Source organism: Podarcis erhardii (genome assembly GCF_964252035.2).
Source record: "Podarcis erhardii genome assembly, chromosome: 1".
Classification (NCBI taxonomy): domain Eukaryota; kingdom Metazoa; phylum Chordata; class Lepidosauria; order Squamata; family Lacertidae; genus Podarcis; species Podarcis erhardii.
Genome location: NC_138497.1, coordinates 74,646,125 through 74,664,297, shown reverse-complemented (window position 1 = coordinate 74,664,297; position 18,173 = coordinate 74,646,125). Strand labels below are relative to the sequence as shown.

General features: G+C 40.4%; 1 protein-coding gene across 1 annotated transcript in view; it reads right to left on the bottom strand.

Moving 5' to 3' along the window:
• CARS1 (cysteinyl-tRNA synthetase 1) overlaps positions 1–18,173 on the bottom strand; it is a 40,947-nt gene that overhangs the window by 20,075 nt on the left and 2,699 nt on the right. Inside the window, exons 2-6 of the mRNA XM_081842660.1 lie at positions 14,164–14,409; positions 2,124–2,215; positions 1,885–1,973; positions 956–1,052; positions 398–496 (exon numbers count right to left, since the gene is read on the bottom strand). Of these exons, the coding sequence (XP_081698786.1) occupies positions 398–496; positions 956–1,052; positions 1,885–1,973; positions 2,124–2,215; positions 14,164–14,409 (623 nt within the window). The remainder of the gene's footprint in view (positions 1–397; positions 497–955; positions 1,053–1,884; positions 1,974–2,123; positions 2,216–14,163; positions 14,410–18,173) is intronic.

Here is an 18,173-nt window from a genome sequence, read left to right as displayed (position 1 = left end):
ATGGGGGGAGATCATGATTGGATGTGGGGAATGCCAATTAACTGAATTCAGTCCCAGTGATGGGATGAAGGCAATGTGCTGGAAACAGGAGCAGCCAAGGTATGTAAAGCTCTGGTTGTCCCCAGCAGAAGCAACACTGCTTCCAAGTGTGGACAAGTCTTTGGAGTCTTGCAGGACTCTTGAGGATTTTAGCCTTGCTAGGAACAGAGAGTGGTGGCTTCAAATAAAGAGCTTGTGTGTGGCCAATGATGGAACAGAGTCTGAAGAGAGGGACAAAAAGAAAAAAGAAGAAGGAACAAGCAGCTGGCTGATTCCTCCTCTGATCCAAGGTGTTGGAAGACAACTAAGCAGTCTCCTGCCTACATGAAGTATGGAAGAGAACAGTCAAGGAGCTGACCTCAGAGGCAATCTGGACATCTTCAAGTAGCTGTGCTGCTGATGGCTGCTTCTCTGTGTATTTTTCAAAGAGATAGTTTTGCCTTGCTCTTTTTATGATCTGTAACACAAAAGTTAAAAGATGTTTAGGAAGCACATACAGTAGATACAATTTGAAAATTAAAATTAGAACTGGTGTTCATCTTACAGAACATCCCCAAAGTTCCAAAAAAAAGGGGAGGGCAAGAACTGACACAAAGCCTCTGCCCATTTGTCCATATTTGCCCAACTATCTTGCCTCTGTATTTCTCTCCTCTCCTCACTGTCTCTCCAACCATCTTCTTCTGAAAATTAGATGGTAAGTTTCTTGAGGTGGGGATCTGTCTTTTTGCTATGTAACTATGTAAAGGCATTTTGTACATTGATGGCGCTGTATGAATTAAGAAGTAATAATCTCAAAAAGAAAGTCTTTGACTTATTGGTGGGATAGACATTTATATTAGAATAAAAACTAAGTTAAATAATCTCATCTGTTAGTCTCATTCCTGCAGCTAATCAAATGACAGCACTTTAGAATTACCTTGTCATCTATATCTGTGATATTCATACAGTAGAAGACATCATATTTGAAATAGTCTTTCAAAACTCTTCTCAGGATATCAAATGAGATGTATGATCTACAATAATTCAAAAGACAAATTGATTTTGCAACCTCAGGAGCATTTACATGCGCCCACTATATTCATGAAGCATCACATTATATTTTTGCTTTTGAAAAGTAATGAACTGTTTTCCTAAAATAAATTATTCACTGCATACAAAATTAATATGTGGTGAAGAAAAGCGACACACAGCAGTCCTGGCTTCCAGCTTGCAGTGTCCTGCTACCCACAATTCATTTAGATATTTGAACAAATCCTTTAGAGCTTTCCTTTAAAACCCCAAATCATTTGGCATTCATTTTTATGTTATTTCAAAGCAATACCATTACACCTGCATTTGTATCATAAAGTGGTATATGAAGTTCTTGTGAGAAACTAGAAAGGACCAAACTAGATGTGATGAAGAAAATTGTGATCAGGATCTCTGAAATTGTGGGGCCTGGAGTGGGGGAGAATTTGATCAGGACTTCTGCACTGAGGTGGGGGATGAGGAGGTTAAAACATACGTCCATGTCTTTGCTCTCTGCCGTAAGTCAAACAGTAGCTTTAGGGCAATTTCAGTTGGAGGGGAAAGCACAGGATGAAAGGTTTAGACAATTCCTCCTCCAGAACCATGGTCCTGATCATCACCATAGACAGCTATTCACTTTAAACGAACAAGAGACATCCTTGTTATGGATGTCCAACAGCATTAATTGGTGCCAATATGTCAAAAAGAAGATTATTCATAAACTTTGGATTTTTTAGAGACTTTATAAAGACGGCAGTATTAGTTTGATGTAACAAATTCATTTAAAGCTTTGCTCTTCAACTGCCCAAGGCACTTGCTATTCAGACATGGCCATACCTTGCATGCCCCATGTGGGAGGCATCATACACTGTCGGACCACAGCAATACCATTTCACCCTGTTGCCATCTTGGGGCTGAAACACATCCTTAGGAGGAAAAGGAGACATAGTAGTTAGAAGCACCCAAATTTGTACAGGCAGAGTCCCACAGGAAAAGCAGTTCAGCAACCATGAGCAATGCTACTAACTCCACTATGCAAAAGACACCACATGGAAAAGCCAAATTCAAAAATGTACCTTATTGCGAGTGAGACTGTTGTATAGGCAGAGTTTGGGTAATGTTGTTCCTTGGGGTGGAGACCAGGGAGGCTGAGTACGCTTGTTTTTACCTAGAAAGGATTTAAAAATTCAGTATTAACTTTCCAAGAAAAACAAATCTAGAAAGGGTATTCTGAGCTTCTTTGCTATAAAAGTCTATGTCATAAGCTCAGAAGAAACACTGGAATAATAGCGAATTTGAAAAACAACACCACGTTTTTGATACAGAGTAGATCATGACATTGTTGGTGCCACTTTTCTTTCTTTCAGAAAGTGACAGCAACTCTCAGGACTCTGATTCAGTGCACTTACTCCCACAGGAACTCCTGTTTCAGCAAAATGTGAAAACATCCTCACCTCCCAAAAATCACATGCACATGCTGTTCTTGAGAAACTTTTAGGGAATCTAAAAAAGAGTGATAAGCTCGTACACTGAGAAGAAATTGATTTGCTTTAGGACAGAGCAAAAAAACTTCTTGAATATAATCACCAAGCTATGAAGTTGACATAAAACTCCCAGATATCTAGAAAAAGTGGGCAGGATTCAGCTAATGAGTCCCCTCAGCGGAAGCCTGTGCAAGGACGTCCACTTAAACGGGTCTCATTCCACACCGCACCCTGCTCCCACACCCCATGAAATTGGGTCAGCTGTAGCACGCAGCAAAGTGGGGTGGGAATAATTCCATTTGTCAATCTGAAATGCTTGCAAGACCTTGAATTCCTCCCTGAATAGCATAAACAATGCATATATATCCCACACCACCTCTTCTACCTGATTTTATATTTGTGATCCTATGCATGTTTTCTCAGGAATATGTCCCAGTTAGAATCTACAGAATTGTAGCCTTAATTAAGTTCTTTCCTAGAGTGTTCCAAAATCAACACTTTGATTATGTGAATGTCTCTTTGCCTTGCATCTGCAAAAAGTATATGTGCTATACTTAAAACAGGAAAACTTCAACAAGGCAGTTTCATGAAGAAAACAGATGATTCAGAATGCATTAATAAGTTTGATGTAAGGACACAGAATAATACCTTAATCAGCATGGGGGGGGGGGGTGAATGGCACATGTATGTATGGCATGCAAGTAGTAAATAATTTCCCCACTTGGTTTCATTTTATCTGCAATTCCTTCTGCCCTGCCTCAATCATGTATGAAGTGGGTAATAGGGGAGTCCCATTTAAAGAAGAAAAGGGGTGTGCAAGTGAAAAGAGCTGAACCCTCTCCCTCCTATAGCTTATGTCAGGAATGGGCAGATGGTAGACAGTGATTTACTGGTAGAACACTGGGCAATTTGCAATAGGATGACAATAATTTTTGATTCCCAGTTATTTCCATTTGGCAACCAGAAAAACATGTCTTTCTCGCTTAAATAAGTCTTCACTATGACATAAGCAGTGGAAATAATTGATTTAAGTTTGAGTTTAAAGAACATACACAAAGCAATTTAATTCTGTCCTTTTGGTTGCTTTTTAAAAAAACACACACACACACACACACACACACACACACACAATTAATTATGGCCACCAAGGAGGTTAATTTCTAAAAGATTAAACCAGCACACAGAATCAAAACTTGCTCCAGAAGACTCCAGATAAGAAGGCTGAAAGAATGCATATACCACAATATGATAACCTTAACCACAAAAGAAAAACATACAACAATCTACCCAAACTATTCATTCAGGCAAATCAAATATTCAAATATTCCTGCCAGAAACAACAGCTATCATTCTAATCACTTCCACTGTGTTCACCATTATGTGACACACCTTGAAAATGAAACCAAATAAAACCGATAGTAGTTCTTATCTTCTGCTTAAAGGTTTAAAGCATTTATTTTATCTTGGTTTGTTTTTTTGTTTTGTTTTGTTTTTTTAAATTATATTTATTCAAAATTTCAAAAATACAAGAAAATACAAAAATACAACAACAAAACAGAAAAACAGAAAAAAGAATAACAAACATAGATAACAAAGAAAAATACAAATCCAAATTACATCCTTTCATTTACTTGTTTCTTGGACCTCCTCACACCTCCCTTTTTGTATTCTAACTTAATTCATTATTTCAGCAAATTCTTCCCATACTTCACAATTTTTATTTAAATAATTTATCTTAACAATCTGTCTCTCTTTTTTTTTGTTAACTCAACATATCCTTTCCAACTTTTACTGTATTCTGTTATTCAATTTACCGTTGATTTCTTTCACCTTATCTTACCTTAAAAACCATAAAATTTCAAAGTTTAAACCATATTTATGCATAACTCCTTCAAACCTTTCTACTAAAGCCAATTAATTCCTTTCCAACATATTCTGATATTTCATTAGTATCACACTAATTCCAAAGAAAGAAAGAAAGAAAATATATAAAAAGAAATTCTCTTCTAATTTTATCCAACGTCCCTTCTTCCTGGTTTCGGGTTATGTCAGTCCATTCTAACCATTACATCCTGTCCATCAATCTGGTGTTCTAATGTCCGAGGCTCTCAGGTCTCTTCTATGCCCCCTCTGCAGGTTTTCTTGTTCCTGTTTATACTTGCACCCTTCCCTGTCCCTTGTTGGTTTCTTTCGTAGTTTCTTCCCTTTCTCCTTGAGGAGAGGGTCTCCGGGGAATTCCAAGCGGTAATAGTCTTTATTTTCTTTCATCAAGTTAGCCCATTCCCCACAATCCCCCTCCCCTATTTTAATTTTGTAATCCAAAAAATAGTTATTCCAGAAATAGTTGTCAACTTGTTTCACAGTCCCACCAGAGCTAAGAGCTTCCTTAACTCCAGACACTTCCAGACACACTCCAAATTCAATCTTCCAATGTTGCAGCTTTTGGTCATGCAGGACTTTGGATCTCTCCCTTTGTATCTTTTGAGGTGCAATCGTGACCTCTTCCATCTTCATCTGCCCTTGAGCTTGCGTTATCGAACCAGTTTCCTGAGTTGGTTGTTGTAAAATTTGTCTTTGTTTCCTGTTACTTCATATTTACTGGCTACAGCAGTCATGAAGTCCAACTTTTCATTCATCAAGTTCATTTTCTCATGCAACTGCTGCAGCATAGCAATTGTTTTGCCAAGGGCAGACGTTAGAAGTTCCTCCCTGCACATTTCTGTTCAAGGACAAATAGCTGGTCCCACGGTCTAATTCTCACAGCTGTAAAGTTTCCCTGTAAACTGCAGCAACAAACTGACAAGCTCCCTCTAGGGGACACAGTTTCTATTAACATCCATCTTTAAAATGTATCCAACAAAGGGAAATTTACTTTCGATTTTCAAATACTTTGTTTCCTTAAAATACAAAAATGCAGAAAGCAACGTTGAAGTTAATTTGTTTCTCTTTTTTTAAACTATCTGTCAAAAGTGTTCCGTTTTCAATCAATGGACATCTCCAACGATTTCTGTCCTGACGCCCCGTCCCCAGGTTTGGGACGATAGAAACTTATATTCCTTTACTCTCTCTCTGCAGGATTAGACGGTCAAAGTTTTTTTTCCCCTTTTCTCCTGCTGTCGAGGGGGTTTTGTTGGTTATAAATGCAGGAAATTTCAATTTTTGGATCAATTTTCCAGGCTATTTAGCTTGCAAAATCTTTACTTCAGTCTATTTACAAAAAGCGGAAGGCGGACTTCCTGTTTAGACCTTCCCGCTTCGTTGCCTAATTCATAAATTTCATAAATTTCTTAGTCAAATCTTCCGTTTTTACTCACGGGTACTTGTTTAGAGTCCAATTGTCATCAGGAAAAAGTCAGCGCTCTCCGGCGATGGCTGTGCGGCTTCCCTCCGTGAAAGTAGCAATCGGTTCGCAGCACCGCGCTGCTCACCCCACTCTGCTCCGGAGCCCCAAAGAGGGGTTTCCCCGCGAGTGGGGGAGGCGCTCTTGGTGCTCTGCCGAACCCCATGTTCCCAGGCTTCTCCGCCTGGGATTTCTAGCGGGTCCCCACCTTCGCCGCGGTGGGAAGACCCAGTTTCCACGGAGCCGTTCCTCCGATTGGAGGAACTCCGCCATTCGCCGATGGTGCTAACCCGGAAGTTCCTATTTTATCTTGGTTTGTTGCATTTTTATTTTTAGTTTCAAGTACAATTCTTATCTGCACTTCTAAACACCACACCAATCTCTTCTGTTTTCAGACTCTACCTACGGAGCTTCAAATGCTAATAAAATGCACTACCACCTCAACAAAGGTCAGTGAGGTTTTCATAGTTCTCCCAGTTCACCCTCTGGTGTCCCTGGAGAAAAATGCCAACATTCCACTAAACAAATTGAAAAGGCACATCTGAGTATATTCTGAGGGAAACAATGTGTTTGAAATACACCTGGATGAAAGCAGCCACTAACAATACTCATTATAGGTACTTGCGTATATTTGTGTTTGTCATTGCAGAGAAAACTCACACATAATGTAACAAAGTCTCTTTTCCTTTCCTGTTCTCTGACACTATTAGAGCACTGCAAGGATTCAACCAATGGCTTCAAGTTACAAGAAACAAGATTCTGACTAAACACCAGGAAGAGCTTTCTGGCAGTTAAGAGCTGTTCCGACAGTGGAATGGGCTCTCTCCTTCATTTGAGATTTTTAAGCAGAGGTTGGATGGTCATCTATCATGGATGCTTTAGTTGAGGTTCCTGCATAGCAGGGTGTTGGACTAGATAACTCTTGGGGTCCCTTCCAACTCTAAAATTCAATGATAAGAATGGTGAAAACTGTGGCCTGCCAGGATGTTGTTGGACTATATTTTTTTTTTTATAAATATTTATTAAAGTTTTTAAATATAAATGCACAAATAATAAACAGTTTTACTTCTATCACAAACATAATTTCATCACTTCTTTGGGCTCCCTCACGTCTCCCGCTCCCATTTACATCGTTAAGAGTTTTTTCCAAACAAATTATCAACTTGTTTACAATCTCATGTCCACTCATTCAAATATAATCTAGCACTTCTTCCAAAAAATTTTATATTTTCTTTAGTCTCACTTATCATCAAATTTCAAATCTAATTTAGTGGTGGCCAGTTTTTTATAATCTAGCATCCTTCTTAGCATTCAACCAAATTACAATGTTTTTGTAGATACTTCTTGAATTTCTCCCAGTCTTCCTCCATCTTCTCTTCTCCCAGGTCACGGATTCTGCCAGTCATCTCGGCCAGTTGCATATAGTCCATCAGTTGCATCTGCCACTCTTCCAGTGTGGGTAGATCTTGAGTTTTCCAGTTTTTTGCGATGAGTATCCTTGCTGCCGTTGTTGCATACATGAAGAATGTTCGGTCCTTCTTTAACACCTTCTGGCCGACAATACCCAGAAGGAAGGCCTCTGGTTTTTTAGTAAAGGTATACTTAAATACCTTTTTCAGCTCATTATATATCATTTCCCAGAAGACCTTCACCTTAGGGCATGTCCACCAGAGGTGAAAGAATGTTCCTTCGTTTTCTTTACATTTCCAACATTTATTATCAGACGAATGGTATATTTTGGCAAGTTTAACTGGGGTCATGTACCATCTATATATCATTTTCATAACATTTTCCTTCAGAGCATTGCATGCGGTGAAGTTCAGCCCAGTGGTCCACAACCTTTCCCAGTCCTCGAACATAATGTTATGCCCAATGTCCTGTGCCCATTTTATCATAGCCGATTTAACCATTTCGTCTTGTGTATTCCATTTTAACAGCAAGTTATACATTCTAGATAATACCTTAGTCTTTGGTTCTAACAATTCAGTTTCTAACTTCGATTTCTCCACCTGGAACCCTAACTTTTTATCATTTTTAAAAACTTCTTTAATCTGAGCATAGTGTAACCAGTCTCGCACCTTATCCTTCATTTTCTCTAAACTCTGCAATTTCCAATTGTCTCCATCTTTTTCTAATATTTCCCAATATTTTGGCCATTTAGCCTCCATATTGGGTCTTTTTAGGGCCTTAGCCTCCAGAGGTGAGAGCCACCTTGGAGTTTTATTTTCCAGTAAGTCTTTGTATTTTGTCCAGACATTAAACACTGCTTTCCTGACAATATGGTTCTTAAAGGCCTTATTGATCTTAACTTTATCATACCATAAGTATGCATGCCAACCAAAAGCATTGTTAAAACCTTCCAAGTCCAACACGTCAGTGTCTTCGAGAAGTAGCCAGTCTTTTAGCCAGCAAAAAGCTGCGGCTTCATAGTACAACTTTAAGTCTGGCAGGGCAAAGCCCCCTCTTTCTTTCGCATCTGTTAATATCTTAAACTTAATTCTGGGCTTTTTGCCCTGCCAGACAAATCTGGATATATCTTTCTGCCACTTCCGGAAGCACTCCGTTTTGTCCACAATCTGTAATGTTTGAAACAAAAACAACATTTTTGGCAATACATTCATCTTGATAGCAGCAATTCGGCCTAACAAAGAAAGCTTCAATTTTGTCCAACTATCCAAGTCTCTCTTAATTTCAGACCAACATTTTTCATAATTATCCTTAAATAGACTCAGGTTTTTTGCTGTTATGTTTACCCCTAGGTATTTTACTTTTTTAACCATAGTTAGTTCTGTTTCTCTCTGAAACCTTTCCGACTCTATATCTGTCAAATTTTTTCCCAACACTTTAGTTTTCTGTTTATTTAATTTAAATCCTGCCACCCGACCAAAATCCTGTATCAGTTGTAATACTCTTTTCATACTAGATTCTGGCTCCTGCAGAGTCAAAACTAGGTCATCTGCAAAAGCTTTCAATTTATATTGTTTCGCTCCGACCTGAATCCCTTCCACCAACCGGTCCCCTCTGATCAAGTTCAAGAGCACCTCCAGAACCGAAATAAATAACAAAGGGGAAATCGGGCAGCCTTGTCGTGTTCCTTTTTCAATTTTGAACTCTTCTGTGACCACATTGTTAACTATTAGTTTAGCCTTTTGTTCTGAATATATTGCGTCAATCCCATTCTCAAACCCCCGTCCCACTCCCATTTCATTCAAATTTCCCTTCATAAATTTCCAAGAGATATTGTCAAAGGCCTTCTCCGCGTCTATAAAAATTAACACTGCTTTTGTATTTATATCTGTTTGCAAAAGTTCCAAAACGTCAATAATGTTCCTAGTATTTGCAAACATATGTCTGCCTGGGAGAAAGCCTGCCTGGTCTTTATGAATTACTTCATTAAGAACTCTTTTAAATCTACTTGCCAAAATGTCTGCAAATATTTTGTAATCCACATTCAGAAGGGAGATGGGACGGTAGTTTTTAAGTTGTGTCTTTTCAGCTTCAGATTTTGGTATCAATGTGATAAAAGCTTCCTTCCACGATTCCGGCACCTTCTTCCCTTCCATAATTTCATTACAGACCTCCATCAATGGTTGGATCAGATAGTCTTTTAATGTCTTATAATACTTGGAGGTCAGACCGTCTGGCCCTGGAGATTTGCCCAATTGCATGTTCTGGATAGCTTGTTCAATCTCTTGCTGTGTTATTTTGTTGTTCAGGATTAATCTGTTTTTTTGTGACAACTTTGTTAATCCATTTCTTTCCAAAAATTGTTTAATCTCAACCTCATCTTGCGGCCCTTGAGTGTATAATTTTTTAAAGTATCTCTGGAAGCACTTTCTAATTTCCATGGGGTTCTGGATATTTCTTCCTTCAATTTCTAGGTTTGTAACTGTATTTAGTTTCTGTCTCTTCTTCAACTGCCAGGCTAGCAGTTTCCCACATTTGTTTGCCGATTCAAAAGTTTTTTGTTTCATTAATTTAATCTTCCATTCTATTTCTTGGTTTATCAATTTGGAATATTGAGCTTGATGCAGTTTAATTTCTCTCAGAATCGGCTGTGACTTCGGATTTGATCTTAATTTCTTCTCCAATTCTTTGATTTTCTGCAAAATCTTATCCTTCCTTTCATTTTGTGTTCTTTTCTTTACAGTGTTCTGTTGTATCAAGAACCCCCTCATCACGGCTTTGCTTGCGTCCCAGATAGTTCTTTTTTCCACCGTAGTGTTCATATTTATTTCAAAATAATCCTTCAGAGTTTTTTGGGCCTTCTTGACTATCTCCTGATCTCTAAACAAGCTATCATTCATCTTCCATCTAAAGGAGCCGGTTGGCAAAAGTGTCATATCCATCTTCAGTGCATTATGGTCGGAGCAGGTCTTTGGGCAGATTTCCACTTTTCTGACCTTGGGTGCCAGACCTCTAGATATCCATATTTGGTCGATTCTTGTCCAAGTCAGTTGGGCTTCAGAGAAGAATGTTCCCTCTCTTCCCAGGGGGTTCTTAGTTCTCCAAATGTCAATCCAGTCCATATTGTCAGCCATTTCAAAAAATGTCTTTGGCAGTCTGCCGTCTTTTGTAACATTTTGATTTTGTGACTTATCCATGTTTGTCGATACGACCCCATTCATATCTCCCATCATAATGATGTTGTTGTAGTCCAGATAGTCCAGCATAATCTCATGCAACTTCTTGTAAAATTCCGATTTCCCGTCATTTGGTGCATAAATTCCTAATATCAAAATCTTTTCTCCTTGATGTTGTATCTCAATTCCTAATATTCTTCCATGTTCGTCTTTGAATAAGAATTTAGGTGACAGGCTCTCTTTTGCATATATCACCACTCCTCGCTTCTTTACTCTGTCCGAAGATATAAATTCTTGACCAAGTCTTTTGTTTATTAACACCTTTCTATGGAGCCTAGTCACATGTGTTTCTTGTAAGCAGATAATATCCAATTGTTCTTTTTTTAATATATGAAAAATTTTCCTCCTTTTTTCCGGGATGTTACAGCCATTAATGTTCCAGCTCAAAAGTTGCAGAGACATCCTGAATAAATCTGGTTATTTTTCAAGGGGTGGTATCTTATTCAGAGGATCTTCAGGGTCCAAGGGTGCAAGTACCTCTGGTGTTTCAGGCCCTGGAAGTTGGTCAATTCCTTTGTGAAGGTCCTCTCCGTATACGTTCAGAAATTTATCTCTATCTTCCAATGTTCTGATTTTGATCTTCTTCCCTCTAAAAGTAAAAGATAGTCCTTGAGGAAATTCCCACCTAAAGATGATTGAATTCTTCCTTAGTAGTCTTGTCAACTCCAAATAGTTAGATCTAAGATCTAGCAGTTGTTTAGGGATATCCTTGTAGATCTCAATTCTTTTGTCCAAAATGTCCAGTGACTTTCCGTAGTGTAGGCCCAAAATCTTATCCCTTTCCTCCTTTGACCTCAGTATTATCAAACAGTCTCTGGGCTTCTCTTTCTTTAGAAGTCTTCCGAGCCTAAAAGCCGAAACAATTTTAAAGTCCTTTTCCTCTAAACTCCAAAATTTGGAAAATTCTTTAGTCAAAAACTCAGCTAGGTTGCCTTCTTCCACTTCTGGTATTGCTCTTATCCTTAAATTGCTCTCCCTGTTCCGCAGTTCAAGCATGGACAAATAGGTCTGATGTTCACCTACTTGTTTGCAGAGTGGTCTTACCTCTTGTTCTAAATTTTCAAGTTTTTGGCTGGTATCTTCAGCCAATTTCCGATTTTCCCCTGCAGCCTCCTTCAATTCTGCAATCGCTTGAGTATTCTGTGCAACTTGTCCAGATAATTTATTTAAACATTCTGTGTTCTGCTCAATTTTATATGTTTGCTCATCGGCTTTCTTGTCCAAAGATTCTACTTTCTTATCCAAAGATTCTAATTTTTCAAAAATTTTCTCTAAAATAGCAGTGCTTGCCCCTGAGGCCATATCTTCCAGTTGTAATTCCTCAGTTTCTCCCTCCCCTGCCCGAGGCAGAGAAACAGCTTCCACCTCAGAAGGCAAAGTAGGCACAGATGATCTACGTGCCTGTGTGGCTGCGGTTAAAGTTGTCAAAGTTGTTTGTTTAGTTCTTCCTCTCCTTCTTGTACCACTCATTCCAAAGTTATCTAAAAGTCAAGGTCAAGCTGAGTTGTTCCCATGAGAAAGCCACGGCCCAGATGGTAACAGTCAGCAGAGGGCCGGGAAAAGGAAAGTAAAATAAAAGTCACTGTTATAAGTCCCAAATCCTCTAGGGGGAGTTTAAAATATTTCAGGAAAGAGATCAATTTCAATTAAAATAAAGTCAGATTTCTAAGTCCAAGAACCCTCAATAAAAAGATTTTTCAGCAGAGTTGGAGTTTAGAACAGCAACAGTGTTTCTGATGGTGCAAGCTGGTAATCCAAATGCCTTAAAGTAGCAAGTTCAAACTCTCTCAGATTGTTTCAAAGTTCAGATTCAAAGTATCCAAACTGCAAACTGCAAGCTGACAGCTCAGTTTCTCAGGCAGCTCCAGCGCATGGGGTTTTTAGTTAGAATGTAGCTCCAAAGGGAGAAAGATATCCCCGTATGATTAAAGTTCATAAAAGTCCAACACATAAAGTTATTGTTCCACTTAGAATAAAGTTCAATGGGTGCTCAGATCAAATGGTTTAAAAGATCTCTCTTTGCCTCCACTCCTCCAGCTCTTTGCGTTCAAGTTCAATGGGAGCGGAAGACGGACTTCCTGTTTTTCGTCACTCCGCTTTCAGCCAAATTTGATATTTTAAAGTCCCAAATTGCATACAGTCAGTTGTTTACTCACGGGTTGTTGTTTTCAAAGCATAAATTTCAGGAAGAAAGGTCAGCGCTCACTGGCAACGGCTACGCGGCTTCACTCCGCCGATTGCGGAACGACCCACAGCGCCGCAGCCTCCTCCGCGATCCGGAGCCCCTTACGGGGTTCCTTCAACGTTTCGGTGGCCGCTGCTGGCGCCCGCCGGGTCCCGGGACCGCAGGCTTCTGCTGCCTGCGGTTTTCCGTTTTGGGTCTCCGCTGCGCCGTAGCGGACGACCCTTCTCGAGCGGAGCTTCCCTTCCCCGTTAGGAAAGGGCAGCCATTACCCTTCGCGCCGCCTCCGGAAGCCGATGTTGTTGGACTATAACTCTCATCAACCCTGGCCACCATGGCCAATGGTGAGGGATAACGGGAGTTGATGTTCAATAATAAGGTCGCAGGTTTCTGATCTAGGGTCCTTGGAAGGCAATCTGTAGCCAATTGAGGCACACACCAGCACTAAAAACAAGACTGCAGATGCCATTTTGAACATGGGTTTGCAATAAGGAGAAAATCTTAACTTTAGCCTCTGACAATTCATGTCCATAGATGAACTTAAGCGACTGCCCCCATTTGTGTCAAATAAGCAGTTTAACCAGTTGCATTTGATGTACACTTTGGTAAAAGCTGCCTGTTCAGTCAAAGCTGATTAACAAAATCCATCTTTTAGTATGGCAGCACCTAGACCAGGGGTCAGCAACCTTTTTCAGCCGTGGGCCAGTCCACCATTCCTCAGACCATGTGGTGGGCCGGACTATATTTTGAAAAAATTAGTAAATGAATTCCTATGCCTCACAAATAACCCAGTGATGCATTTTAAATAAAAGCACACATTCTACTCATGTAAAAACACCAGGCAGGCCCCACAAATTACCCAGAGGTGCATCTTAAATAAAAGGACACATTCTACTCATGTAGAAAACACACAAGTTCCCGGACCATCTGCGGGCCGGACTGAGAAGGCGACTGGGCCGCATCTGCCCCCTGGGCCTTAGGTTGCCTACCCATGACCTAGACTTTGGAACTTCCTGCCTATTGACATCAGGCAGGTAGGTACCTTGGGCTGTACTCTTTTCAGCATCTACCAAAAGCATATTTGTTCTGGCAAGACTGAGACTGGGAGGGTGCAGTGTGAGCCATGAAATTCACAAGGTAACTTTGGGCTGGTCACACCTTCTTAGTCTAACCTATGTCACAAGGCTGTTGTAAGGATTAAACAGAGGGGAGGAGAGAACCTTGTATACCACCCTGAACTCATTGGCAGAAAAAAAGGATATAAATGTAATAAATAATATTTTAAATAAGAAAGAAACAGAGCCTGATTATTTGCTGTAATGACCCAGAGGTCTATGGCTATCAAATGTAGGAGCTTTTTTAAAAAAATAATAATCACAGAATAATCTTGGATAGGAAGTTTTTTTCCATATATATATATTAAGACAGCCATTAGCTCGCTGCCCACTAGCCCCTGCCATTACTCACTTGTTTGGAGTTTACAGGAGTCATGCTTTCCTCTGCTGCCATCATAAATTGCTTCTATGTGCCTGTACCAACGAACCACATGGAAATGCTGGTCCACAGGCGGGCCCGAAAGCTGCCTGAAAGCTTCCACATCTGCATGTGAAAATGTGAACCCCTGGATATAGCTACGAGTGCTGAGGTACTCATTCAGAGCCTTCAACCTGGCTTCCTCTTCACTAATGCTCAGAATACAACTGTAGTCAGAAGCTGTAAAGACAGAGGCAGATGACAAGCAGTCAGATCCCATGCTTTAAAAGCACCCAGTAATAAAGCATCCCTCACAGCCCAGATGGGGAGGGTAGCTAGGCACATTAAGGGGTTAATGGTGCAGTAGCAGCCAGGCCATATTGCACCAAATACTCAAGTAGCCCAAATAGGGGAAATAAGACAAGTAAAAAAAAAGCATTCTATGCAGAGAAAGAAAAAGCAGTAAACATGATAAAGGAAGGAGGATTTTAATCTTGTAAACAGTTGCTAACAGAGTACCCTGTGGATTCTACATTGCCTGCAGGCAACCAAGCAGGGAAATATATATGGATCACAAGTATGCATGGGCTGGTGGGCTCAAAACTTTGTATACAGCAAGGCTAGAATATCTGTTGTAAAAAGTAATAATAGGGTGGTTCATAAAGGCTTCAATATACACTATAAAGCCATGCTTTCTCAATTGTCAGATTACAGGAAATCCTAATTTAACTCTCAAATATACAGCTATCACTACTCCAGAGTTGGAACAGGAGAACTGAGCATTGTAGGCAAAGAAAAGTCCAGGCTGAGGCTCAGAAGAGGCTGCATCACCATCTGGCTGAAGATCCCACTCAGGAAATAATTTTCATATTGTTGAGCAACTTAAGGGAGAACTGCTCCACCTTTTGGTGAAATATACAATTGGAAAGTACATGCAGTTGTTGGGAATTGTAATGCACTTATGCCATTAATGTCTTTAACCACTTGCTTTGGTAATCAGGCATTCCACATAAACAAAAGCATGGAATTCCTGCCAGGCAAGTGACTGGGCTGTCCAAGCAGGGACAGAAGGTTGTACATTAACAGCCCAAATAGCTTCCATACTTGTTGCAGAAGAAGCCACTTTCACAATATGAAAACTGATTGGGTGCGGAAACCAGAAAGCTTTGCCTTCCCAATCAGCTTTGGTACTGGCCACGTAAGAAGTGAAGCCACATTCTTTCTTGCTTTTATGGAACCCAACTGGGTTGGCAAAGCAGGGACAGAGCACTTTGTTTCACCAGCTTAAGAGCAAACTGGGCTAACAAAGCGGAATATTCTAGTCCTCCCCTTCTTTGACAGTGTGGTCAAACACCGCCTGCGTTGACTCCAGCAGTGCCTGATGTTTTCATTTGCCCACACTGCCCCCCTGGGGAGATAAAGATGGGGGTTGCGGCTAAAGCCCAGATCAGGAGGTGCATCCCTGCAACAAAGCACACCAATACATGTTAAAATGGGGAAAGGCGAACCAGAATCCTCTTCCTATCGAGGAGGGAAGAAAAATAGAGCAACCAGTGGGGTAGGGGAGGAGGAGAAAGTGGGGAGTTAAATGCTTCTGGGCTGCTAACTTCTTTATTAGCCAGTTTTTTCACTCATAGGTGGCTCCTCTGATGAGTAAAAAGCAGGTAGGTAATTTTTTTGGCTGTGTAGTTAACTAACACCCCAGGAGTTGACTTACAAGGCTGACTTACAAGAAGGTGTTCCCATGTTAAAATCTGATTGTATATCAGATTACATTCCACTCCTGCCACTTAATAAACAATAGAGATGAAGGAAGCAGCTACGCAAACCCTTAGGAATTCAATTTCACCATTATTTCTGGCTAGGTGGAAAGAAAAGAGCAGTGTTTCTTGCTACAATTTCTATTGTCAGCCTGGGCCCCAAGGCAAACTTCTAGGCACAGAATGAAGCCCAGTGCTTTTAGTACACTGGCTCAGCTGTTTATACTTTAAAACAAACTATGTGGCTAGTGAAAGCAACCAGGATATATGGCCTGGTAAAACAATGTAGGCAATATTGGACAATCACAAATTATTTCTCATGATAATGTGTGCCAACCAACTGGGCTGGTGGTGAGGGGATAAGAAACTGAAGAGAGAACTTAAAAGGTTAACAAAAAGTCAATGCCTGTGGTACAGTAGCAAGACAGACCATGCAGAAAATAATGCAAGTTTTACTGCAACTTCAACACACATATTTGACTAACATTACAGACCCAGTAATGAAAACATCCTTTGTCAAATAAATGCACCCAGTATGTACAATTAAAATGTATCATATCTTAACAGTGTGTTTCAGACACTCCAAATGAACAGTAAGCCAAGCAGCAATTCCAGAAACAGGCCCTGGAAGTAACAAAAATTCAGGATAATGATGAAGTCCGAGTCCCACAAAATCATGTACAGGAGGACATAAGATTGATACAACCTTTGCTTGCTATATGTTTGCTTGTCCTCTAGGTTAGCTTTCCCTGATTTGGTGCCTGTAAGATGTTTTGGGCTACAACTCACATTGTCCCAGACCAATCATTTGCTGTGATAGCTTGAGTTGATGGGATGTGCAGTCCAAAACACATCCAACTGGACATTAGGGTTCCAGGATAAGATGCAAAACCACCAGAATTAGAATTTCAGCCTCACAGAAAAGGAAGCAGCTGATGTCCCAATGAAATAACACAGACCATATCAAATGGAGGTTTGGGTGGGGCAAACTCCGGCATCTAATTAACATTATACCCATTATAATCTCTCTGTGGCATAGAGTCATTGTTTTATATCTTCACTCTGAAGCTTGGGTTGCTATTAGACAGAGAGGCAGGCCACAAGGAGGGATATAGGTGACCCACAGGCGATAGGTGAGCTAATGTTAGCTTCTTAAATCACCCCCAAACCATTTCTGTTTAATCATACACTCAGCAAACAGTTTAAATAACTTTAATTTGGATGCTTAAGGCTTGTAAACATTATACACACAGATACATATTTGAGGTCAGCCATATAAGCTATTAATTTATTCTGGCTAAGTATCACTTGCTAGCTATTTAGTTACTGTCATTACTTGCATTCTTCCTCAAACATACATTTGGAAACAAAGCAATGATGACAAACAGAAACAGACTTTCTTTCCATTCACTGTGATCCTGATCCGGATTAGGATCACAAAAAGCTACTGTTTGTTTCGGGGTGGAGGTGCATGGAGGAAGTGGCCGGAGAAAGCATGCTTAAAATAATGTGTAGCTTGACCCTTGGACTCCTGGGCCGCAGTCTCATTTGCCCCTGCTCAAAAGTCAAACTGTGCATCTCTGAACAACAATATACAAATTTCCTCTTTGGACATTTTCCACACAACTGAATAATCCAAGCATGCCTCAACTTCATGTTAGCATCTGCACAATGATTTGGCAAGCTCTTTTATGCTGTCAGTAACAGAACAGCATTGGGTGGGATTCAACTAAGTGTTTCTCAAACTTAGCTCCCTAGCTGTTGTTGGACTACAATTCCCACCATCCCTGAGCACTGGTCTTGCTAGTTACGGACGATAGGAGTTTAGTCCTACAACAGCTGGGTTCCCAAGTTTGAGAAATGCTCAACTAAGTTGTTGCATGCGCGGAACAAGGCCCTCTTGTGCAACAGGACTTCCACTGCTCCTCCCGTGCCCCCCACAATTTGCGCTGGGGTTTGAGGGAACATGCTCTGAGGTTTGAGGGGGAGCTCAGTGGAAATGAAAGTGCATACCCCACTTAGCACCATGTTGAATTCAGTGTTAGAAATGCCAGGCGCAATTTGCTACCGGTGTGGGTCCAATTGTGACTACCTGGATATTTCTGGGCACCAGGTTGGCAACCACAGTTTAAAAGCCTCTGCCTCAGTCCATCATTAATATTATTTCCCTTTCTACCGTGTGTTTTTCTCCTTGCACTGGGACAAGTGAATTGTTGTAAGAGCAAGCTACAGTAAAGCAATGTA